Source organism: Spermophilus citellus, assembly GCF_964194105.1.
Source record: "Spermophilus citellus genome assembly, chromosome: 9".
Classification (NCBI taxonomy): domain Eukaryota; kingdom Metazoa; phylum Chordata; class Mammalia; order Rodentia; family Sciuridae; genus Spermophilus; species Spermophilus citellus.
This window is the reverse complement of record NC_138191.1, coordinates 130,718,111-130,743,470: the sequence shown is the minus strand read 5'-3', so window position 1 is coordinate 130,743,470 and position 25,360 is coordinate 130,718,111. Positions and strand designations below refer to the sequence as shown.

The 25,360-nt window shown below is 56.8% G+C and overlaps 1 protein-coding gene and 1 long non-coding RNA gene across 4 annotated transcripts in view; one reads left to right on the top strand and one right to left on the bottom strand.

Moving 5' to 3' along the window:
- Positions 1 to 1,431: 1,431 nt before the first annotated feature.
- LOC308656334 lies at positions 1,432 to 10,625 on the top strand. Of its 2 annotated transcripts, none has more exons than XR_014023702.1 (3): positions 1,432 to 2,024; positions 2,234 to 2,745; positions 8,086 to 10,625. It is a non-coding gene; the product is annotated as an uncharacterized lncRNA (long non-coding RNA). The 2 variants fall into 2 exon arrangements; XR_014023703.1 differs by lacking the exon at positions 8,086 to 10,625 and adding an exon at positions 6,006 to 6,472 and having other exon boundaries at positions 1,434 to 2,024.
- Positions 3,605 to 25,360, bottom strand: part of DHRS3 (dehydrogenase/reductase 3) — a gene marked incomplete at its 5' end in the record, with an annotated part of 32,158 nt that continues 10,402 nt past the window's right edge. For both annotated transcript variants that reach the window (XM_081307334.1, XM_081307333.1), the window contains 5 exons: positions 3,605 to 4,128; positions 6,778 to 6,903; positions 10,632 to 10,870; positions 11,198 to 11,317; positions 11,888 to 12,031. In XM_081307334.1, coding sequence (XP_081163460.1) covers positions 4,044 to 4,128; positions 6,778 to 6,903; positions 10,632 to 10,870; positions 11,198 to 11,317; positions 11,888 to 12,031 — 714 coding nt within the window. In that variant the 3' untranslated portion in view covers positions 3,605 to 4,043. The remainder of the gene's footprint in view (positions 4,129 to 6,777; positions 6,904 to 10,631; positions 10,871 to 11,197; positions 11,318 to 11,887; positions 12,032 to 25,360) is intronic.

Sequence of the window (25,360 nt, the reverse complement as noted above, 5' to 3'; positions counted from 1 at the left end):
ACCCCACTCTGTAGGGGAGGAAGGGCGATGTCACACAATGGAGGTGGCAGAGCCCAGAGGGGAGCTCAGGCCAGTGGGACTCCAGAGTCAAGATTCTGCTCCCAAATCTCAGGGCTTCCCACTGCTGGAGGAGTCTTGCTGCCGCCTGGCAGGTGTGGGAAGCCTGGGCACTCAGAATGGGCATCTGGGCATCACATCTACCAGGAGCCTGGGGACCTCAACAGTCTGTGAGAGGTGGCAGGAGCCTGGACCCTGCATATGAGGGACAGTGGTCTCAGATTCAGGAGGAACTATAGTGGGAAGCTGTCCATGTATGAAGAGATGGAGATTAATGAACATTTGTAAATCAAATCACTGCCTCACAGCCCCCCTCTAAAGCAGCCCAGGGGCTGGGTATGTGGCTCAAGTGGTAGCGCGCTCGCCTGGCATGCGTGCGGTCCGGGTTCGATCCTCAGCACCACATACAAAGAAAGATGTTGTGTCCGCCAATAACTAAAAAAAAAAAAATAAATAAATATTAAAAAATAAAAATAAAAAAATAAAGCAGCCCAGCAGGATGGGAGTGCCCTGGAGCTGCCCCAGCCCTTCTCCTGTGTCGCCTCCTGGCTTTTCCTGGTGTCCAGGCCATCTGTATATAGAAGTTCTCTTCATAAGTACAGACATCCAGGGTGTCATCAACCTCTGCTTCCTTCCTGAACAGCGGAGGAGTCCCCCTGAAGGTTATGGTAGGAGTGTGGGTCTCTCCTCTCCTGAGACGGCCCCCTTGCCATCTAGAACAGTTCGCTTAGGACTTGGGCAGATGACTCCTCTGTTGGTGGCTCCTTTCTTTATCCCCCACCCAACTGGAACATTCCCAAGGGCAAGGACTGGCTTCTCCACCAGACAGGGCCCTGGGCAGGGGCACAGGAAGGAGTGGGGTTAGGGCTGAGCCACGCAGTCAGCTCAGGAGATTTCTATCACTCTAGAGCATTAGTTTGGCCTGAGGAGAATCAGTTTCTCAAAGTATTCTGGTCCCCAGGAGCTGGGTGGTGGCCATAGGACTCAATTCCTGATCACTTGCCAGGCCAGATAGCCTGGTCCCCTGAAATGGGGCCAGGATAGGGCTTAGGTCTGGCGCCTCCCTGGGCTTGGCGCCCACCCCCAATCTGGTTCTCTTTTGGTTTGGGGAAGAACCTCAAGCATAGCAACTGGGTCACTTCCCAGGACCTAAGTCTTCTTTGTAGGGTTGGCACGCCCTGTCCTGTCCCTTGGAGGTTTGGCGCTTGTCATGCTCCTCCGCTTGCTTGCCCAGCACAGGGACAGAATTAGCTCTCCAGGCCGCCAAACCATCCCTGGGAGGGACCAGAATTTGGCCTCCTGGGAATCTGCCCAAGGCTTTTCTCCTTGGTTCCTCTGGGAAAAGATCCAGAAAAAGACTGAAAGCTCCTGGCAGATTGGAGGAGGGGAGGGGCGAGACCAGGCTCTGTCCTGCCTTCAGAGGAAGCCCCTGGGGCTCTGGGAAACTGAGAGCTCCCACCACAGCCGAGACAGTGACTTGTGCTCCGTGGCCCTGGGGAGGGCTGGCTGGGCCTCCCTCCCTCCCAGCATGCAGTGGTTCCCCAGGGATCCTTGCTGCATTCCTGGCCTTCAGGCCAAATGCAATTTCATGGAAACCTCAGGAGTTGAATGCTTTCCAAAAGGGTGGCCTGGAGCCAGACCATGAGCACAGGAATCTATCCACTCTGCTCAAGGAAGGTCCGAAAAATCAGGACTCAGCAGACAGATCCCCAGCTGGTCCTCCTGTCTGTCTCTGCCCACCAAGATGTACCTGTCCCCAACCTGGCTCCTGGGCCAGCCAATGACAGGCACCTGCCCTGGGGACACAACCATGTTGTCCAGCCATGCGGGGTGTGGGGTGTGTTAGGTAGTTGTGAAAATTCCAGAAGGACCCCCTTGACACCCAAGGCAGACTTTGGTGACACATGTCCTCAAGAACCAAAAGGAAGCTGATGGAAGGTCCGGGATCGGTGCCACCTGATGCCAGGGTAAGGAGAGGGGCTTGCGGGTCAGGTAGCGCTGGGTTCAGACCCTGGGCCCTGGCAGGCGGGGTCTTTTGTCCCTTTTGGCATGGGCTTCCTGACCCCCTTCCCCAGGGGTGCTGTGAGCGGAGAACCTGGCCTGTGCTCCCAAGGGCCACCGCGTCCCTGCCTCGGCTTCCCTCCATTCCCGACCTATACTTTAACCTTTCCCTCAGACATCATCTTCCGTGGCCGCCCCAGCACCGGGGGGGACGGCATTTCCTGCTGCACCCCGCGCGGGCTGGATCACATGACCTCTCTCTGGCCAATGAGATGCGAGCTGAAGTGACGCGAGTTGTTTCCGGGCAGAAAGTTGAAGAGCCAGTGGCAGCTGGCGAGGGGAGCTGAGTTGCGCCTGGACACTCCGTCCTCGATCGAAGTCTGAGCCCGGGGCAAAGGCGACACAGCGCGGAGCTGGAGCCACCTGGCCGGAGAGGCAGCGACCCTCATCTGAAGCTCGCGTGGAGATTGGGGTCGTGTGCGCAGCCGTCGCCGAGAGCCGGCCCGGGGTCCTCGGCTCCGGGGGGGGGGGCGTGATGACTAACAGTGCAAATGTTGCGCCCGGCGGCGGCCACGCTTAGTGCTCAAAAATGGTGGAGAGAATCAATTTCTGCTCGCAGACCAGAGTGACCCTCCTGCCCGCTGAGGGTGGGATCTTCTAAAGGCAGTTGGGAGGGCTCGGCCTGAGGTTTGTATGCACCCCGGGAGGAAGCGCCTCCCTGAGTCAGAGGCCGTGACCTTCTGCTGCTTTCTGGGGAACTCCCCGCCTGCTCCCTGCCACCCACCCGCAGCAGCTCTGTGGACAGAGGCTGCTTCTGTGAGATGACATTGTTGGCCTCCCCTGCTAGCCAGGGTTGGGTTGGTGAGCTTGCTGCATGGGGGCTGGGAGGGACAGCCGCCAGAGATCCATAGGGTGACCCTAGCCACCTCTTTTTGGCTATAACTTTCCCCCGGTGACTGAGCCCGAGACCAATACCTTCTGCAGCCCCAGACTTCGCTTTTCCTGCAATCAAATGTGGTGTGGGGTCCTTGCTGTCCCATAGCACTGGCCTTATTGCAGTGATCTATCCCTAAATTTTTTTCCAGTGACCCGTGATCCCTTCTTGACCAGATGATTGACATCACGGCTGGAGGTCTTCAGAGTTTGGGCTTCTCAGCTGGGTTCCCCTCTCCGCTCCACCCACGTGCCATGTAGACAGCAGGTGTCGGTGAAGACAGGTTCTTCTCTCCCAGGTTGATGGCCTGGTGGTGCTGGCACAGGATGGAGGGCAGCCCCAGCTGTGGCCAGCCCTAGCTGTGGCCCGCTCTCTGCAGTTTGGTTCTTGGTGGTCAGGCAAGGGAACCACTGGTGTTGGGAAGGGCTCTGGCAAGGAACCAGGCACTTCCCTCTGCCCTCAGATCTGGGCTCCATTTCCTCTCCTGGTCTTTGCCCACTTCTCTCCTCCTGGCAGCTGGGGGCCCTGAGCTGGCCAGTTCTCTCAAAGGATAGGGTTTTGTGGTTGGGACTGGCTCCCTCCCAACTGCCCACCAAGGATTTGAACAAGGGAACTTGCAAAAGCCATCTCTCTTTATTTTTTATTCCAACTGTTCAACCAGTTTGCGCAAGCTGAGGATGAGTGGGTTTTGGAGGGAAAGGTAGAGCATCTAGGGACAGACCCTCCCAGAAACAGTCTATGCACACTGCTGAGGCTGGTTAGACTTGAGAAGCAATTTAACAATGAACTCTACAGAATCAGAAATGTAGAAATGACAAGGCAGCTGCTAGCTGGTTTCTTGGCTCCCCATGGGGGTCAGAGTTATACGCATCAGTCCTGTGCAAAGGTCCTGGGGCTGACCTGGGGGGGCTGCCATATTCTTCCCTGGGGACAGAAGCAGCCCTGCTCACCCAGCAGAAATGTACCAACAGGCAGGCGCATGGGTGTGTGCCCAGGTTCTATGGCCCCTGCAGGCTCTGTCGCTCCTCGAGCATGTCTCTTCCTCCTGCCTCTATGTCCGCCCCTTGAAGGTGTTCATGCAGGTGTAGGTTCCTGAGAATCTGTGGATCTCCTCCAGTGCAGCCTGTGGGAGTATGCTGGGGAGCAGGGAGGAAGAAAGGAAGATGGTCAGCAGGGGGGTCACTGGTGGCCACATCAAAAAGAGTGGTCGAATGGTATTCCTAGAAGCACTCATCTCCCCTTTCCCAAGCACAGGCCAGCTTCCCCTGTGACCACCACGTTCACCCAGGGAAGGGCTTTCACACAAGTGGGTGAGCCACGCTCCACAAGGTGAAGGGCGGCCACAGGATCAGCCTCGCTGCGCCACATTCGTGGCATCTACTGTGGTGTGAATGTGCTGGTCCCCTCCGAAACTCACGCTGCAATGTGGCCCTCGTTGGTGGAGACCTTGAGGGCGCTCTGCCCTCACGAGTGGACTATTCCACTCAGGCGTCATGGGTGGTCTGGCGGTGGCTTTGTCATAGAGGCAGCTTGCTGTCTCACCACGTGGTGCCATGCTGTGGGACAGCAGCACCGTCTCTGGAGGCCCAGCAGGCCAGCCCTGTGCTCTTGAACTGAGAGTGAATAAACCTCTCTTCCTTATAAGTAACCTAGTCTGTGGTTTTCAGTTATAGCAACCAAACAGCCCTGGAGGGCAGTGGGGCCAGAGGTGTTTGGTGGCTCTCTCCTTCAGCAAAGATCTACACTGTGGGGCTGAGGAGTGAGCTCCAGTTTGGCTGTCGTGTCCTCCAGGGAAGTGTCCCAGACTCACCTACAGGCTCTTCTTGGGTGCAACCCAGAGTCCCGGGGTCATCTTGCCTGCCTGTCACATGGGTGCTTTTGCGGTGATATTTCATATCTGACTCCCTGCCCCTGGCCCTGGCCTGCACAGAGAGGACCCCCTGTCTGATGAGTCAGATTGAAGGGCCCTGGCCCATTCCACGTGCAAGACAGGAAAGCTCCTTTTTGGGCAGAACAATTCAGAAAACTTCCTGGGGGTGGTGGCAGTAGGGTTGGGCCTTTAAAGACTTCTCTCAGGGAAGGTGAGGACGGGGTCCCTTGCAGGGATTGGGGAGGGGGAGTGGCCTCTGCTTCCCGTGGGGAGGTAGTGGGGGACAGGGCAGGAAATGTCAGCTGGGGTTTAGATGATGTAGCAAACTAACTTTTCTGTAGAATGTCCCAGAAGACTTCTGAGGTTCCCTGAGGTGCAGAGTGCCAGCCTGGCCTCAGTGAGGGCCTGTGCCCTGCCCTTAAAGGGGATCCCTGAAGCAGCCAAGGGGCCTCCTGGACCAGAGGTCAGAATGGACTGTGTCCAGCTGTCCCCGTCCCCTCTCCACTCTGGACCTCCAAAGAAGCTTTGAGCTTGGAGGAGAAAGAACTGGTTGGCACTGTCCCCTGTTTTCGGCTTTTAGTGGTCACTGTGTCACAGTGGCTGGGAGGCTAGCTTTCTGGGGGGGTGACGCCATAGCAGGAGCCAGCCCGGCACGGGGGGTCTTCATTCCTGAAGAGGCCTCCAGGTGGGAGGGTCCGTCAGGCAGGGTGGGGGCTGGAGTCCTGAGGCTCCAGGGACAAAGCTCTCCCTTCACCCAAGAGCCATGAGCACTGCTGAGGTGGCCAGCTGTAGTGGCCCCTTCAGTGTGGGACTGGAGTGGCCAGGGTTCGCTGCACAAGGTCTGGAAAGTTCTAGGGGAACATGGACCATCTCCTGAATAAAGCCGCCACCTCAGCTACTCTGGTGAGTCCCTGAGACTATCAGTGTGACGCTCCTGAGCCTTGGCCTCGTGGCACCTGTGTTCCTCCTTAGCTCCGACTTCCTGAGGGCTGGGCCTGGTCTGGATCTGTAGAACAGTGGTTCTCAAAGTGCAGTCCAGGAGCCCTTGGGGTACCTGCGATCCTCCCAGGGGTCTGCAAGTTCAGACTGTTTTATGGTCATACCGAGATACCACCAGCCTTTATCACTGTCACCCTTTCACAGGTCTACAGTGGCGTCTCCCAGAGGCTGCGTGACGCCAGCAGACACAAGAATCCAGTTGTCTCCAATTAAATGATGAAAGATTCATGATAATGTAAAACGACGCTTCTCCTGACTAGAGTCACTTTGTTTTGGGGAATATGTAACTCCTCGTCATGAAAACACGGCATGTCGGGCAGTAAGCTGGTCATCGCCACTCACTCAATTCTGTCATGGTTACTTAATGGTGCCGGGGATGGGACCCAGGGCCTCCTGCGTGCTGGGCCACTGCTCTACCGCCCAGCAGCCTCTCCGGCACTTTTCATGTTTTACTTTGGGACAGAGTCTCACTGATTTGCCCAGGCTGGCCTCAAACTTGTGACCCTCCTGCCTCAGCCTCCCAGATAGCTGGGATTACAGGCGAGCGCCACCGTGCTTTACTGTTATTACTGTTTATAAGCAAATAAGTAAATATGTGAAATAGGAGCAAATGTGTAAATGTTAGAACATTCTTCTCGTTTTTAATCGCTAACACAGTAAATGTGATAAATACAGCTGATAGACGAGGGCTCCTGGCTTCCTCAGTAATTCTTCAGGACTACAGGGGCCCGAGGACCGCTGCCTGTGCTGGGGCTCGGACCTTGTGGCGTAGGTGCCCCGACCCCTCATTCTCGTGCCCACAGCAGACATGACTCATCGGTCACATTGTCCTCCTGCCTGCTGCTTCCCCACTGGGCCTCCAGGGGACGGGGAATGTCTGGCATGATGCTGACCAGGGGCTCCTCCCCGCACCTACCTTTTCAAGATAATGAGGATATTCATGGTCCAGGGGAGCAGGAGGAGGGCCTGGTTGAGCTGCACCGCTTCCACCGTCCTCCGCGCCACCGTCTCTGGCTTCAACGGGGGAAAGAGATTGGGAAACCTGGGGCAGGAAGAGACACAACGGGTTTCTCTCAGGGAAGCGCGTGCTCCTGGGAAGTCTGGGTGGCTGACGTGGGGGGTGTCCCTCGGCTTTTCCCGTGTGACACTCGAGATTGGGGGTGTTCGAGCTCAGACTTGTTGGGGCTCCATGTTCCCTCACTCCAGCCTCCAGCACCTGAGCGAGGGCCCCCAGGTTGCAGGGGGCGCCCTTGGGGACCAGGACTTCTAGCCCACCTGGGTTCGCCCAGCTCTGCACAGCCTGGCCCTGCCCAGTGTCCTGTGTCTGCTCTGCCCCAGCAGGACTGTTCCTGCCACCTACGCTCTAACCTTTGCCAGCTGTCCTCTCCCTGCTCCTCTGAGAGACCTCTTGTCCCCATAGCCCCCCAAACGGCCTCCGATCTTGTCCCCCTGCTAATTCCTTCACCACATTGAGCGAGTCTAGAGTGGCCTTGTTTCCTTGCCAATGGCCTGTCTCCCCCAACCGCCTTTGAGTTCCGCGAGGGCAGAGGCCCGATCAGTCTTGCTCCCTGTTGTATCCTCAGCATCTAACAGTGTCCGGCACATAGTGGGTGCTCAGTAGACACTTGCTGACTGCAGGGATGCTGAGCAAGTAGCCCTTCCCTAGGTGTCCTCATGCTGTCTGGAGGCGGGGCCTCTGCTGGAGGTGCCCACTGCCCAGCCAGCTGGTCTTCTAACTTATGGATTCATTCAGACATTGCAGAGCGTGTTCCGTGAAACTGCTCAGTGAATGAATGATGGACTGAGCAATCACAGGGGCTTCTCGTGCCTGTTCAGAGCCCTCTGACTGTAGACACCCGCAGCAGTGATGTCCCCGTGTGCTCACACCATCCTCTCCCATTGATGACAGGGAAACCGAGGCTCTGGGGGGCAAGCAGGACCAACCAGGCCCGCAGGGTTCGAGGGTATGCTCTCGCCCCTCTACTCGGTGCTCCTCCCACCTTCCTGCTGCTGGCTCTGACGCCAATCCCACCAAGGGCGTGGGGTCTGCCCTGACACCACAAGACGGAGGGCACCGAGTCACTAGGTCTGGTGTCATTCCTGAGCACAGGCAGCTCCTGGGCTCCACAGACCTCACCCCTGCCCTGGGCTTTCTTTGCTGCCCTGGGTGCCTCTAAAGGCCCTCAGCCACACTGTCCCAAAGCGCTGGCCTCTGGTTCTGCAGAGATGAGCTTGTGGAGGCAGCTCACTGGTGTGGAACCCGACAGATGTGGTGGCCGGTGGACTCTCCGGCCTCTACCTGTGGCCAGTCCTGCCTCTCGGGGAAGAGAAGGCAGAATGGATAGAAGGAGCTCCATGGGCTTGGGGGCTTCCTGGAAAGACCCTCAGGAGAACCCCACAGAGGAGCTCTGCTGTCTGCTGGTAGGACCTTCTCCTTTGTCTCCGTGGTGGGCGGGAGGGGTACACGGGGAACTGGCAACTCCCGGAGGCAGCACAGAGTCTCAGAAAAACCACATTCAGCTAGCCAGTTTCTCCTGGGTGGCCTTGGGCAAGTAACTGCCTTCCAAGCCTCAGTTTCCTCCCCTGTGACATGGGGATAAGAACTCTCTAGCAGGGTTGCCGTGTGTGCACCAAACCCGAGAAGTAGGTGGACTACGATTAATCCCTTTTCATAAAAGAGGAGATGGAGGCACAGAGAAGTCAAGTAACTTGCCCAAGGTCACACAGTTGAGATGCGACCAGGCCATTTGGGTCTGCATTCTGAACCTCTAAGAAACTATGACTTGGGTAAACCTTGAATTTCTTAAGTGGTGGAGAGGACAGACTCCAGTAGGTAAAACACACCCATGCGATGACTGCCAGTGTCCCTCCCCTTCTGTGGGAGGGTGCCCAATCAAAACTGTGATCACCACTGATGCCCTTATGTCTAACAGGCATTGATTGAGCGCCTCTTGTATACACAGATGAAACGAAATCAAACCAAGTCCTCAAGGGAGAAGTAATCGATCTTGGGATATTAATAGTCATGGACACTATAATCAGGGCACTATAATCAGTATAACCAGAACTTACACTTTCCTTCAAAACCAGAGGGAAACATATACCTCTGGGGCAAAATGAAAAGTTGGTATGTCAGGAAAATTCAAAACAAATGCACTTTTTTGTGTGTGGGGGGAACTGGGGATTGGACCCAGGGGACTAAACCGCTGAGCCACATCCCCAGCCCTTTTGATTTTTTATTTGGAGACAGGGTCTCACTAAGTTGCTGAGGCTGGCTTCAAACTTGCAATCCTCTTGCCTCAGCCTCCTGGGTCATACCACATCCAGCTAACAGGCACTTTTGCAGGTGGTTCATTGTTAGTAAAAACAACACGGGCAGTAGCTCTTTATCAAGCCTCTAATAAGTCCTGCCCTTTGCACTGGATGAATTAGATGTATTATTTTTAATCCTTCAATGACCCTATGAGTTACATATCATTTCCACTATTTTACAGATGAGCAAAGTAAAGCTCAGAGACAATAAAACTAGCCCCAAGTTTCACAACTGCAGAGTAGCTGAAGTGCGATTCAAAACCAGGTATTTTAAATTTAATTTATTTTGTTATATACTGGAGATTGAACCTAGGGGTGCTCTACCATTAAGCCACACCCCCAGCCCTTTTTATTTTTTTTATTTGGGGACCTGCTTCATGAAGTTTCTGTGGCTGGCCTTGAATGTACAATTCTCCTGCTTCAGCCTGAGTCATTGGGATTGCCGGCGTGTGCAGATATTTTTGCTTCCTGATCACCAACACTACACTTCTGTTCACAGGTAAGGTGTGCTGAGTGATTCTTACATGATGTGCACCAGCCCAGGGACTCACACACACTAGGCAAGTGCTCTACCACTGAGCTACACCCCAGCCCTCATCCTCTGAAAGAAGGTGAAGCATATAATTTAGAACACAGATCATCATGTGAATAGCAAAAAAAAAAAAAAAAAAAAAAGTCTTTGGATGATTTTCATTTATCTGTGACCTTACACATCTCTATACCCCTCAGTGCCATTTACCTGGGACTCACCATGCTGTTCCACATCACACCATGTTATTCTCCCTATAGAACCTATGAGGCCCTATTTTGCAGATGAGCAGTGAAGGTCAGGCAGGAACTAGTCAGGCCCATTGTCACACAGACAGCACAGCTGCAGGGCAGCCACCACCCTGGGTGCCTGGCTCCTGAGCCCCAAATAGTGGCCCCACTGCCCCTGTGGGGCCTCTGCATTCCTTGATATGGATCTATAATCTTCAAACAGGGAAAGGTGTGCACCTTAAGCACACAACTTGGTTAACCTCACTAGTTCAGATCACAAAGAAGGAACTTCTAAAAGCCTCTGTCTCCCCTGCCTCCTCCGGGGCAGCTACGGGTCTGCTTTCCGGCACCGCGGCTCAGTGTGGTCCATTCTAGAACTTCACACAAACACAAGCATGCGGGGTGTCCCCTTTTGGCTTCCTTGCTCAGCTCAAGGGACACACCATGCAACATGCCTGTCAACCCTGCTGTCTTTACCGCTGGTCTCATTCCACTGCGTGCCTTTGGCCCGGGCTGTGTACAAGCCCCGAGCTGAGCAGCAGGACCCTAATCTGCTGGAGCATCCTACCCCCCACTGATGGAGAACCCGTGGGTGCAGCCTGGCAGAGGAGCGGCTTCTGGGGACCCTGCAGCGCATTCTCCCTGTACAGACGCTGGCTGGCCCAGCTCGGCGAGGAGGCCGGTCCCCTGCCCACTGACCTGACCCTCATGCCCTGGAACATCTCAGTGCTGGTGTGGAAGGGCAGTACGGTGGTGGCGCTGACGCCCGGACAGTCCAGCAGTCCCAGGGTCAGGCTCTCCATAAAGGCGAAGGCGGACGCTTTGGACGTGCAGTAGTCGATGGCGCCGGGGATGGCAGACAGCGCCAGCACGGAGTTGAGGCACACGATGTGGCCGTTCTGCAACTCCAGCATGCGTGGCAGGAAGGCCTTGGTGGTCTGCGGGCAGACGGGGTCGGTGTGAAGCAGCCGCTGTTTCCACCAGCCCTCCTGCCCTGGCCCGGGGAAACCTGTCCACCCGGGACCGCGCTACTCCAGCGGCCCAGCCCTCCTGCAGGGGAAGGGGTAGAGGCACCCTGCTGCGGGACACTGAGGTCACAGATCAGAAAGTCTAGTGACTTCTGGGGCTGGACATTCCTCTTGGTCCCGCTTTGTCCTTGGACATTCTGCTGGCCCGAGTCCTGGTCCTGGTGAGCCTATTGCCACCCCAGCTGGCCAGGCTCCCTGTCATGCCCAGGGCTGGCTCTCGGCCAGGACAGCTCTTACCCAGAACTGGCCCAAGGTGTTGATGTGCTGGGACTTGAGGAGGGCGTCATCGTCGCTGTCCATCAAGCTCTTCCCGTGGACCACAGCGGCATTGTTGACCAGAATGGTGATGTCACCCACCTGCGGGTGGGAGGGGACACAGGGCTGTGAGGGCACAGACCAGACCCCCCACCACATGCGTGCAGCCTTGGGAAGCCACACCACCTCTCTGGCATCGGTCTTGTTGAGAAGATGGCATTAGCGCCAGACCAGCTGTGTGCTGAGGGTTAGAAATGACTTACGGCACGCACCCTTCCTGGGACACGTCACATCGATAATAAATGAAGTTATTGGTACATAAAAGAGTTACCATTGCCACATGCCGGACACCCAACAGGGTGGTTTTTCCTCTCTTGGAGTAAACTGATACACTAGATGACTGAGGGCAGGAGAAGGATTTTCCCAGGAGGCAGAGGGGCATTGGGCTCTCAGAGTCTTGGAGAGAAACCCACAGGTTTAAATTTCCAAGGAGACCACAGGTGACTACAGCTATTGTGCAATCATCCCCAACCCCTGCCTGTGCAACTTGGACCAGCTCCTCAGGAAAGTCCCCTAAAGTGCCACTCTGCCAGGCCACGCAAGCACATCCCCTTTTCCTGGCATTACCCTGCGTTCAGCTGCTCTGAGGACAGGCCCTCCCAAGCCACTGACCTTCTCCCGGACAGCTTTGGCCGTCTGGTATACCTCCTCCCGGTTGCCCACGTCACAGATGAAGTAGTGGCACTCTGTGCCCATCTGCCGGATCTCCTCCGTCGTCTCCTTCAGGCATTTCTCAGTCCGGCCCCATAGAACAATCTAGAAGAAGAGAATAAAGTGGTCATGAAACAAGCAATTATTACCATCAGAAGTCCAGTGAAATAACTTGTCTTTAAATTTCCCTCCCTGACTTCACCCCAAAATAAAGTATACAAAGCAAATTAACAATATGAATTTTTAAAAGGGAAATTAGCCTATTCTTAAGTGAACCAGTAGTTCCCGAGCTTATTTATTTATTTGGTACTGGGGATTGAACTCAGAGGGACTCGACCACGGAGCCACATTCCCAGCCCTATTTTGTATTTTATTTAGAGACAGGGTCTCACTGAGTTGCTCAGCACCTTGCTTTTGCTGAAGCTGGATTTGAACTCGAAATCCTCCTGCCTCAGCCTCCCAAGCCTGGGATTACAGGCGTGTGTCACCAGGCCCGTCTCTGAGCCCATTTACGACCAATTGATAGATTACTTACTAATCTTTCTAATATACTCCTTCTAGCTGGATGCCTCCTGCCAGCCCAGTGCTGATTATCTCAGAAGCAAGAGCACAGTTTTTCTACACAATATTCCAGAATGTTCTTCCAAATCAGCTTCTCACCAGTTAGTCTAGGGCTAGGATGGATGGGGAGGCTTGGCCTCGGGGCTGCAGAGGCTGAGGGGGCCTGCCACCCTGCTGCGGTCACACTCGGAAGGGAGGGCGGGAGAGGGGCAGCCAGGTTCCAGGTGAGATGAACTGCTGCCTCACCTGGCAGGTTAGGAGCAGCTCACTTCACCAGGAGGCCGCCCCTCGGACTTAACAGCGGGTAGTTCAAGGGTTGGGGCAAGTTTATGAAAGCCTGGCCCATAAGGGCTCAGAGGAGAAGCTTGGCTTGTTCTCACCCTTGACCTGGGGGAGGGAGGGTAGCACATCTTTCCCCACGAGAGCCCAGGGTTAGAGGACGGGGAGACTAACTGCCCTAACTAAGAGTCAACTCTGATGGCACAGAGGGCGGGAGGCCCGGGACCCACAAGCTCAGGATAGAACCTGGGAAAAGCAAGAGCAGGAAGCTGTTTCTTGGGGATCAGTCCAATGGGTCCCTATTTTCTTTCCTTTTTTAAAATTATCAGTGAACTTCTCTACACAAAAATAAACCCAGTATGGAAACCCCGATGTGTGAAACCAAGAGAAATAAGTGGTATGTCCAACTCATAATATTTTCTTACTCTAAAGACGACTAAGGAGAACAAAATGGCTTATGTGGGAAGACAAGCCTTCCAAACCGGGGCTTACAGATGGTGGCTCCAGTCACAATGGACCAGAACCCGACCCATCTCTCTCTTTTATATTGTTGCCGGTGGAAGTGGAAAGTCGAGTTGACAGAGTGGAGAATGACCACAGTTTATTAACTGCTTATCTTAAAACCTCAGAACTTTCATTTAGAAAAAGAATAAGCCAGGTGGGGCGAGCGGGGGTTGGCACACTCGAGGATTCTGGTGCATTGATTTTTTGTTTAAATTAGAATTTTTTAAACTTTTAAATTATTTTATTTTATTATTATTATTTTTTTTAAAGATAATTTTTAATATTTATTTTTTAGTACTTGGCGGACACAACATCTTTGCTGGTATGTGGTGCTGAGGATCGAACCCGGGCCGCATGCATGCAAGGCGAGCACGCTACCGCTTGAGCCACATCCCCAGCCCCTTAAATTATTTTAAAAAAAAAGGAAATAATAGTGTTCTCTCAACCCTAAAACAGCTCTGGGAAAGCCCAGTTTGAAAGCCCCACTCAGTCCAACCACTTTATTTCTTTTCATTGAAGTCCTGAAACACAGAAACGGTTTTACAAGGGAGAAGCCTGTTGGCTGTCTCCAGGACCCCAGAAGTCCATCAAGGGCAAAGACGCTGCAATTAGAGAGACTCCAAGGGACACTTTACTAAAAACAGCCTTGGAATGTGTTCCTCCAGGAAAGGCTGGGAGGTTTAGACCATGGAGAAGAAAAAGAAACATTTGTTCTAAGGATGTGATTTGGTGTCGACATCCTTCACCTCACCAGACCCCCACATCCCTGTCATCCGGGGTTCCTTCCATCCTCCCTCATCACCCACCTACCACCCATTAGCTCATCCATCCGCCCATTCTTCTACTCACCCATCCATCTACCCACCCATCCATGGATCCACTCATCCGTCCATCTGTCCATCTATCCATCCACCCACCCAGTTCTGAGTATATCAACCTGGGATGAAGACAGTCCTTGGCTTCCTTCCTCCTGCTCCGTTGTCTCTGTCTCTCATGGGTGATGGGACCACTGGGCTTGCACAGATCCCTAAGGTATGGCTGAGGCAGAAAGGTACCTCTGGGGACCCTAAGAATTTCTGGGCAAGTCAACAGAAGGAAAGCTTAGAGCTGGGGAGCTTGTTGGAAGGTACGGGGGTCTAGATGCCTACAAAGACAACTGATGACCTCGGGGTGTCTGAAGCAGTGGCCCAGATGGGTGCCTGTCACTCTGGAACCCTGCAGTTACTTTCAGCACCAACAGGTGTGCAGGGGTCCCCATCAGAAGGTCCCTGAGGGCTCCACCCCAGAAGCATGAACCTGGGCAGGGTGAGGAGGGCAGGGGTTTGAGGTTCCCCAGGGTCTAACCAGGAGACCTGTGGTCTGGGAACCAGGGAGCCCAGCACTGTCCACCTGGGGAGGAGACAGGGCAGGGGCAAGGGACGAAATGAAGGTCGTGCCCTGCTGTCTTCCAATGGCAGGCAAGGACAACAGTCAGGCTCCTGAGTCTTGGTGGCTCCCTCTGAGGGGCTGCTGAGACAGAGGTTGCCCCCGTGGGCTGGGAGCCCCGAAGAACTCAGTGCTGTCTTACTCATTTTATATCCCCGCGTCCAGGATGGCATGTGCTGTCTGCTGAATTAACTAATGAAAGTTAAGGGCCAGGGCTGGGGATGTGGCTCAAGCGGTAGCGCGCTCGCCTGGCATGCGTGCGGCCCGGGTTCGATCCTCAGCACCACATACAAACAACGATGTTGTGCCCGCCAATAACTAAAAAATAAATATTAAAAAAAAATTCTCTCTCTCTCTCTCTCTCTCTGTCTTTAAAAAAAAAAAAAAAAAGTTAAGGGCCAAAGGTGGGACCACCTCCCAGGCCGAGAGACCATGCATCCTCCCCCGTGGAGCCATCAGGGTCCCCAATCTTCAGCACAGGGGTCTGAGCGAGGGAGGACAGGGGTTTCCCTCCCCAGAACAGCCACCGCGGGGCTGGGCTGCCTGGGGAGGGCGGCTAGTGCGAGCCTCGCCATGTTCCCGCGCAAGGCTCCCGCGTGCTCGGTGCTGTGCGTCGGCGGCATGCGCAGCCTTGCGCCGGGTTCCCCAGGTCCTCTGGTGGATGCACAAGGTCCTGAGGCTGGCGGACACTGTTCATCTGTTTGTCTTAGGGGCCAGCTGCGCCTCCGTGGACGGGTGGTGTCACCTAGACGGGGTGCTAGGGAGAGCCCAGGGGAGGGCAATGAGACCCCTCCCGGGTGGAGCTGCTCCGGCTCCTCTGGTCCCCACCTGGACCCCTCTGGGGTTCTGTCACCAGAAGCCGGCAGCTATATCTGCAGGCCTGCCCAGGTGCCCTGCCAGAGACCCCTGGGGGTGACCCGACCTGGATAGCACAAGCGTCCCTCCTAGTGCCAGGACAGGGGGGCGGGGTCTGGAGGCGGGTGGGAAGGGCCGCGAGGGGCAGGCTCCCGGTGCTGGAAGCCGGTTGGTTGGCCTCCGTTAATGAACTCGCAGGACGGAGCGGCGGGTCAAGGTCAGCGCCGGGGTTTACTCATCAACAGGGATTATAGAATCCGGGCTCTGGTGGCTCGGCACCTCGGCCTCCCTTCCCCGGGCAGAGGGCAAGCTTCGGGCCCCCTGCTCCTCCCGGGCTGGAGCACAGCTCGGGAGAGGCCAGGCTGCCCTGTCCCTGCGCGGCTGCCCTCTCTGCTGGCCCAGCGCGCGGCCCCCGGGGCTCCACCCAGAGTTGTCATTGCCCACTTTTCACAGTACTGAGGTCACCCACCCCAAGTCACACTCTGCACGGTAGGGACAGGATTCGAACCCAGAACCTCCCCACCCCCATGCAGATGCGCGAAGCCCCAGCAGGGTAGGAGTCTGAGTTTTAAAGATTCTGCTCCCAAATCCCAGGTGTCCAGCACCCAGCCTTCACTCCCACCCGGAAGGTCCTTCTCATGCCATGTCACTCAGTGTCCATCACAACCATCCTGTGCACCCACCTGCCAGGACCACAGAGAGCCCAAGGTGGGATGGAATGGGCATGGAGCCCAGTGGTGGGATCCAACAAAGAATAGTTCCTGCCGCAGGGAGACCCTGTTCCAGTGGGCAAGACAGAGGGAACAGGAAACCCTGGGCCACCAATGAGGGCAAGTGGGATAGAGAAGAAAAAAGGGAACCTCATTTAAATTGGGCATTTAGGACACAGCCATGATATATCCATCTCAGAGAGGCTGAGCTTTTTGTCTGAGACCACACAGACAAATGAGTGACAGGGCTGGGATGTGAACTGAGGTTTTGTCAGGCAGCCGGACAGCAGCTCCATTCACTCTCCTGGTGGGAGAAAACTCATCTCCTTTCTCTAAAGGGTCCCGTGGGACTCAGCGCACGGGGCTGGCACCCACTAGCATGCAGTACGTTCTCTGCTGGAATTTCCCACAAGGAGAAAAGGCTGAGAAAATCATAGCACCAGCCCTCGGTGACCCTCTCCCCTCGCTGGTCAAAGGATGAGTGTCTCACAGGATGGAAGGATGCTCAGGGACTTAATGTTCAGAAAAGGGGCCCAGCATTAGGCACCTGGGATAACCTCAGCCCCCAAAACTACCAGGCAAAGGGGCTGCATAGAGGAGCCTCAGGGCGGAAGACTGGCTGCACATGCTTCTTTATGTTTGTCTGTATAAGGGAGAAAGCCTTAAAGAACTCGGTTATTTATGCTCTTAACAATGGAAGGTGTAGTAAAGCTTCCCATAGATCTTTTCCAAAATAGTTATGCACACACAGGTAACTCAGCGCTGTGGGGTCAACCCCTGCTTGTCCCTCAGTCCCCTACCAGTGCCTCCCGTCCACTGTGAGGTAACTGTTTGCAATTCTCTTCCTGTTTTTTTTTTTTCCTGTTTTAAATGCCAAGTCATGGACTCCTATTCATCCTGCAGAACCCTGCCTGAATATCCCTCAGTTCCAGAACCTCCCTGGCTGCTCCTTCTGTTCTCCCTACAACACCACCACACAGTGTCTAACATCTTTTAAGCGCTGGCCCTGGGCCAGGCACTGTGCCAAGGACACGGATTGGTTTCTACATTAACCCTCAGTACCCTGTGGGTGGGTATCCCCACTCTTTTTTTAAGGTGAGCTTCAGACAGATGAAGTGACCTGCCCAGAGTCCTGCAGTTCCTAAAGCAGAACTCCTGGTTCTCACTGCAAAGGTGAGCCCTGCTGGTGTCCACTAAGCACAGATGTGAGGGCGCTGGCCCATTGCTGAACACCCCTGCCTTCCTGACAGCTTGCAGGTTCTCGGGGGAACTACATTCACACAGCCCCAGCACCCAGCGTGGGCCAGACAGGGGAGATGTTCAGCTGACATCCCGGTGGCCTTGGCCCCAGGGGCCTCTAGAAGAACCTGCTGACTGGAGGACACCAAGTGCGCTTTTCTACCCAGCTCAGCCTTCCTCTCCCGGGGGGCTCATACCAACGCCTGGACTTGGCCTTCATTCCTGGAACTCCGCTCTGGAGCACCCTCCACCATGACATGAGCTGGATGGTCTCGGGTGACCCCCCGGAAAGGTCCAGGTCCCTGGGCCGGTCATGGGCAGACAGCTCAGGTCCCACGGGCCCTGTGTCCTGAACCTGGAGCAGTGCTCTTGGCTTCACAGAAGGAATGAAAATACCCGCCAGAGGCCCCAAGGCATGGTGGGCTGGGCGGCCACAGATTGGAGGGCGTATGTCTCCTCCCCACCCAGGACCTCCCAGCCAGCCTGTGGCCAGGGGAGAATGGGAAAGCATGGAGCCGCTGGCCCAGGCAGAGCCTGCAGGGGAGGCTCTTAAACGCCACAGATGCATTTATGGCCTGGGTTAGCTCTGGTCTCCCCCCTTCCACACCCTGTCCAGTTCCAAAGAGAAAGCCCCCATGTCCTGAGCACAGTGACCTAGAACCTGGCTCCAGAGCCAGCGAGCCTCGGTTCAATTCTCTGATCTGTCACTTAGGAGGTACTCAAACTCAGGTGACCCGCTCAGTGCGGGTGGTTAAGGAAGCGGGGTCAGGAGGATCACAGGGGGCCCAGTGAACGCCGGCTGGTGTCACTTTCACACAGCGACCAAAGAATCTCCGCCCAGAAGATTCTTCTGCTCTCCAAACTGGTCACTGGGGCGATGGCTGCCCAAAGTCCCCCACTGGGGCTCCCTGTCTTGCCCCCCTGAGACACAGCCTGGGATGAGTGGCAGAAGCAAGAATCCTAGCCATCCTCCCTCCCTCCTGACTTAGAAGACTTCCTTGGTCCACAGCCACAGCCTGGGCAGGTGGGGACCAGCCTGTCAAAACCAACCACCTGCAGAGAGAGCTCTGGTGTCACTGGTGGGATTTCTTGGCGAGGAAGCACTCTCAAGCTGGGCTCTGGTGGAGCCTGGGGATTGCTGGAGGTAGGGGGCTTGGTGGACGTCCTCCCGGGCCTCCCTGCCCGCCATCCAGAACAATGACACTTTAATTAGGTGTACCTGTCATTACTACAAAAACTATGGTAATACTACTAATCAGAGTTTGAAGCCAGGCTCCCGATTCCTGCTGTCGCACCGCACTCTTCCCTGTCCCTACCTCTCACCCCTGGCCAGGTCTGGCCTGTCACGTGGGCACATCCAACAGGCCTGATGGCTCTTCTGCTAGCCCACCCACTAAGGATCGACAGTGGCTGGGCACTGCCTCCTGACCTCTTCTTTCCAGACTTTCGAACCCCGCCTGCCCTTTTGGCCACAAGCCCTCTTTCCAAAGTCTGCGTGCCCCAGTGTGGCCCTCTTGGGGAAGGACGGGCAGTGGAGTCCACTACGTTCTGTGAGTCTGTCAATCATCAAGGCAGTGTCCAGGGAAGGTCACTGAACACAGAGCCCCCAGCCGGGGTCTCCTGGGCAAGCACCACCTAATGACTTTGGTTTCCGGGGCGGAGGGATCTCCTCTGCGCCAGGGGACCTTGCTAACAATAACGGCAGCAGCTACGATTCCTGTGCAGCCTCGGTTCATGACGGGGTCCCACTACTCACCCCAGGAGGCCAGAGGCCACAAAGACACGGGGCCTCTCTGTTGGGGATTGGGCTAGATGCTCCGGGACCCTCTGATCCTGCATGTGGGGTTGCTGGGCAGAGGGCCCCACCAAGCCCTGTGAGCCTGGTGCTCGCTGGCTCCGGTCCCCCTTTCGGCCTGTGGAGAACGTTTTGGTGGCTGCTGGCTCAGCTAGGGGAGAGGTCTGTTAGGAAGCTCCTCAAATTAGATCAGCTGGCGGTGTCTCCGTCCCACAGGTCCTGACGCAACCCAGAGCTGGGCAGCCTTCAGCCAGCAGATGTCCAGCCTGGAACCGGCCCCATTGAGAGGCACAGAGATGACCACCAGCGCTGGCATGGCATGGTGCTGGCTGACCCTCAGGCCCTGCTCGGCACTGCTGCTGTCTCGTTCCCTGTCAGCTCAGGACAGCCGGGGGTACCCCCCTTTCTACACAAGGAAACTGAGGCACAGAGGACGACATTCTGTACTCCAGGCTCTTAGAGCTTGAAGTCCAACCTCTGCTGCATGATTCCCTTGGCCATGATGTCACTGGAGCAAAGGGACAGCGTCTGTGTTCATTATACAGTGTCACTGAGCACACGTGTGCCCAGGGCTTGCCCTGCTGCAAGGATCCCGGGGCTCCTCAGGACCAAGGTGGGAGGACATGAGGTTGGAGCTGCTGTCCTGGTCAGCACCAGCTGTGCACGTGTCCTTGGTCTCCACGTGAGCAGGGGGGCCTGCCAGGGCTCGAGTTTCTAAGGCTCACTGTGCCTACTTGGGTAACTTGAGATGCAGACCTCACCAGTGACCAGGGACTGACTGGTATGGGAGGGTGATGTGTGTCCCCCAAAAGTTAAGTCTTAGGTTCCAGACCCTGTGTGACCCTATTTGGAAAAAAGGTCTGTGCGAATACAAGAGTGAAGGCTCTCGAGGTGAGTGTGCCCTGGCCTAGGGTGGGCCCGAAGACCACTGACTGGTGACCTCATAAGAAATGGAAGCGTCACAGACAGGGGAGGAAGGCCGGGGACAGAGACTGGAGGGAAGCAGCCACAAGCCAAGGAACCATGGAAGCCACTAGGAGCTGGCAGGGCCCTTGGAGAGAGTGTGGCCCTGCCAGTACCTTGACTTGGGGTCGCCTCTGTGGCAGCTACTGGAAATGAATACAGGTGGGTCCTGCAGTCCTCATTCGGTGGACCAGGAACCACCAAGCCGAAGAATGGCTCCACCCGCTGCTCTGGGTGTGGGGTCCCGGCTCTTTCTGCCCCTGAGGCCCTTCTCCACTGTCCCCACCACATCACTCTGGTCCCCTCTCCCCCTGCACCCATCCATCAGTGACCCTGTCAGTCCAGCCTCTGAGCTACAACTCCAGCCCCAGCACTTTGATTTCTACTTGAGTGTGAAGGGCAGCCCTTGGCTAGGGTTGTCAACAGAGGAAGGACAGCCTCTGGCCCGGATTTTAGAACAAGTTCCTGCTGCTGCAGTGGAGCCTGGGATGAGGGTGGGAGCCAGGGCGGCGGTGGGGGCCAGTCGGGTGCTGGGCACCCTCAGGTGATGGAGAAAGAGGGGCCCAGGTGGGGGCCGCGCAGAACCAGCACGAGGCTGCCACCCCGGAGCCCCAGCCTCCTCTCCAGCTAGGGTGGGCTTTGGCAAGTCCCAGTGTCTAGGAAGAAAAGGGGCGTGGCTTAAGTCCCCAGGTCCCTTAGCTTTCAGAACACCTGGGGAAGCCCAAGGAGAGGGAGGAGGGCGGTGAGCCGGAGGCAGTCCAGGTGGCCAGGGCCACTCCCCAGGAAGAGGGCGCCAGATGGGCCTCGGCTGCCTACCCCGCCCGGGGATCACACCGTCCAATAACAAGGGGGCGATGGGGAGCCGGCCAGCGGGGCTCACAGGACGCAGGGGGTGGGGGGTGGCAGGAGGGCCTCGGAGCCAGCCCCACGGGTCTGGCTGGAGGCTGCGGTCGGTCTTTTCGAAAGCGGGTCCAGGGGCGGGGCGGTGGCCCGGGAGGGGCGTGGCGTGGCGTCCGGGGGCGTGGCGCGGGGGTCTGGGGCGGGGCCTGGGCCCCAGCCCAGTTGGCTGACCGGCAGCGGGTGGGAAGCGGTGGGAGGTCGAGGAGGCGGGGCGGGGTCGCGGGCGCAGATGCGGAGGGAGTGGGAGCGGTGGGTGAATGGAAGTGTCGGGCTGGGGTCCTGGATGCAGAGTTGGGGGACGGGGTGGGGACGAGTAGCGGGCTCAGGGTCCTGGGTGCAGATGGGAGGGATGGGGTGTGGGGTGAATGAGGGTTCAGATTCGGGTCCTGGGTGCAGATGGAGAGGGAGCGAGGTGGGGGGCGAAAAAGGGGCGCGGGATTGCGGGCGGGGGCAAAGATTGGGAGGAGCCAGGGGTAGGAAAGGGGTCCCCCTCCAGCCACCCCGACCGCCGGCTCTTCCTTCCTCCGCCACCAGACCGGCGGTAAACAAACGCCGTGATGTCATGGGCGCCGCTGACCTGCGGCTGAACCCGGAGCTGCAAATAGGATGCGAGGTGCCAGCAGCCTCCGGGCCGCTCGGCCTGAGCCACACACGCGCCTCCGCGCCGGCGAGGTTAGCCCAGCTGCACACACGGACAGGATGCTGCCACCAGACGTTGCAACACGCAGCCAGTCTGCTGGCCGCCGCGTGAACCGTCCACCGCCCTCCTCCACCGCCCCCAGGCACCCGCCCAGCTGGAGGGCCTCCCTCCTCCGAAGCATCCCAGGGGCTGGCAGCTTCCACCCCTGGCGGTCAGCCTCCCCGCTGGGGACCCCGTGCCCCGCCTCCCCAAGGGGCCTACAAACCAAGGGCTGGGCTTCTGGGGTCAGCTTTTGGTGGCTGCTTAGGGTTTCCTGGGAAGCTCAAGCCCTTTGGAGATTGGGGGCCTAATGCGCTTCAGGTATAAAGAGACGCCAAAGTGTCCCCATGGCCGCTCATTGCCCTTCTCAGGCGAGCCAGTTTTTGCCGGGGGAACTCGGAGCCGGCCCTGGACTGCATTCCCTTGGCAGCGCTACGGGCCTGGGCTGTCCGGTGGAGTGGAAAGCAGCCTGGTTGGGGCCTCAAGGAATCTGCTCTGGAGTTGATCTGCTGTGTGACTTCTGGATGAGTCACTTGGCGTCTCTGGGCTCCACCATCTCCAACTGGCCTCCCTGTGCTGGTGTGGGGAAGGTCAAAAGTGCAAGAGGACGCTCACAGCGCAGCAAGAGGGGTCAGAGGCTCAGGTGCTGGGGCCCGGGGCAGGGACAACTCGGAGCAGCTCCCAGAGGCCAAGGCAGCCTCTCTGCTCACTCACCAGCCCCCAGACTCCTTCTCTTACTGAGGGAAGTTGAGGCTTTACAGCCTGAGGGGGTGAATACTCCCCAGGACCCAAGGAATCCTTCAAGTGACCCCGGATCTTTAGCAAGCATCCCTGGAGTCCAGCGAGGGACAGTTGTACCCTAGAGCCAGTCCCCTCCTAGAGCAGATTCTAGTTCCCCTTTCCGGGAGCGATGTTTAAATCCCTGTCCCCTCTCCCGCAACCACCCCACTCAGCACCCACCCACCCACCCCACTATAGTCCCTCTAGTGTCTCTCTGAATGCTAACAGGAGGCAGCTCTCCTGAATTCCAGACCCTGGGCAATCAGATGCCCAAAGAGAAGGAAACCATTTGCCCTCCTGGGAATGGAGGTAAGACCCTGGAGGGGAACCTGGGAGGCGTGAGGTGGGCACCCCAGGAGGTAGGGCACCCACTAGGACCCGTCACATGACGTGTGGGGCTCCTCATTCCAAAAACCATGAAGAATGGATGGGATGGTGACAGTGGAGTGTCACACCCAGTGCAGTCCCCCAACCAGAAGCCAGCACTGGCTCTCATGGAGGGCGGTCAGTAGCAACTCGCCACAGGACCTCTTGCCAGGCATGAGCCCCCCAACCCCGCCACACTGGCCACGGCTACTCCAGGACGCAAGATACACAACGCATCCGTGGTGGACAGCTGAGGGGCAGCGAGTGAGAAGTGGCTGGGGACGTGGCTCAGCGGTGGAACCCTGCCTCCCAAGAGGGGGACACTGGGTGGGAGCCTCAGCCCCACATAAAAATAAATAAATACAATGTATTATTTAAAAGAAAGTTAGATCAAGGTTTAAAAAAAAAAACAAAGTCGCTGGCAGACCTTGCTTCTAAAGCTCCCAAGTCCCATGCTTCACCTTCATTTTGACTCCAAACATTCAGGGCAAGACCTCAGTGGACCACTCCTGAGGCCGCTCCCTTGGTCTCCGCATGCCTCTGCTGTGACCGTCCCTGGGTTTGGTTGGGGGTCTGCCCCAGACCGGCAGGGCTCTTCCTGTGCCTGCCCAGCTGACTTCCATTTCTAAACTCAGAACATCTGAACTGCGAAACTGACCTGGGCCCAGGCTCTGGAAGCTAAGTGCTCTGCCGGAGGACAGTCAGCCTGCGGCCACACTGGCCCCCCCTGGCCCAGCACCTCTGGAGCTGCTAGCTGTGGTGCTGTATTGGAAAAGGAAATTGGAGTGACTCAGCCAGCACGGCCTTCACACCCCAACATGAAACGCCGGGGTCATTGAGCTGGTGTGCCCAGAGCACACCAGGGCAGGCAGGTCCCACAAAGATCTTAGCTAATGAGGCGTAATTTACAGACCGGCCTCCAAGGACAAGCCTTGAGTTTCCTGCAAGCTGGGCCCAGGTAAGTAGCCCATAGGCTACTAATTAGGCATCAGTTTAATCTCCGTGAGGACAAAGGTCAACTGCTTGGAGTTGATCCTGCTTGGGGTCACACTGTCAGGCTGGGGACCTGGACCTGGAGGTCTTGAGGACTCAGAGGAAGTGGACATTGTGGCAGTAAACGGCTGGGACGGATGCTGGCAGCAAGCCTGTGGGCCCTGCTCAGCGACCAGGCGAGGCAGGGCTTCTCCGCACCAGCCGTGAAGTGAACTCCAGACCATTCCAGCCTCCAGGGTCAGAGAGTTCCCTTGGAAAGGCAGGGTCCCCTGGCCATCCACTCACCCGGTCCAGCCAGGCACGGCGGAGAAGCCTCCAACGGCTCCCTAAGGTACTCACCATCAAGTCCACTCCACCCGCCAACACCCAGCTCCAGCGGTCTGCCCTGCCCGCCCTCCACTTCTCCCCAGCTCTGTGGGGTCCTTGTGACCTAGGACAGTGCCCTGATGTCTCAAGTCTAGCTCTCTGGGCTGAGCTGTCTTCTCTCCTGTGGAGGCGCTGCCCACTCAGCGGGGGGCCGAGTAACATCCCCTCTTTCCATTTTCTTCTCCAAGGCTGAGCCCTCCCTGGGGTCATTCTACATCACCAGCCCCTCCTCAGTGGGAACTGTGACATGGTCCATCCCCTGGCCCTCTGTGCGGCCCCTTTGTGATCGGCAGGTGTGTCAGGGCAGACACAACCAACATTTTCCCATCAACAATCTCAGGAAACCACCTGAAGACCTCTGGGAGGTCAGGACTGGCACTGCCACTTTGTAGACAAGAAAACAGAGCCCCCCCCCCCCCCAGACGTCCCGCCCTGGTTTCCAGACCTGTGAATATGGTCACTTACATGGGAAAGGGAAATGAGGGCAGATGGGACGCAACATGCTGACCTGCTGACTTCAAGACAGATTATTCTGGTGTCTCCAAGGGGCCCAGAGCCATCATGAGGGGCACCGCACATGGACAGGGGGCGGGGGAGGTGACTAAGGAAGAAGGCGACCTTCCTGAACGACCTTCCTGAACCTAAAGATGGAGGCAGAGGCATGGCCAGGGGCTGCAGGTGGCCTCTAGAAGCTGTGAAGGACAAGAGATGTCCCCAAAGCCTCCGGAAGGAGCACAGCCCTGGTTTTCAGCCCAGTGACACCAGGTAGGACTTCTGAACTCCGGAACTCCAAGGGGGTAAGGGGGTGTGGTGTGAAGCCACTGGCTCAGGGTCTTTTGCTAGAGCAACAAAGAAAGCTCACTCCAGGGACTCTCCAGGCCAGAGCCTGGGTCTCTCCATGATGTGGCCTCTCCCGCTCCCGGGCTGACCTGTCAGCATCACTTGGAACAAACACAGGAGCAGGGACAGAAGTTCGCTGGATTAGACAAGGAGTGAAGGGGAGGGGGATGGGACTGGGA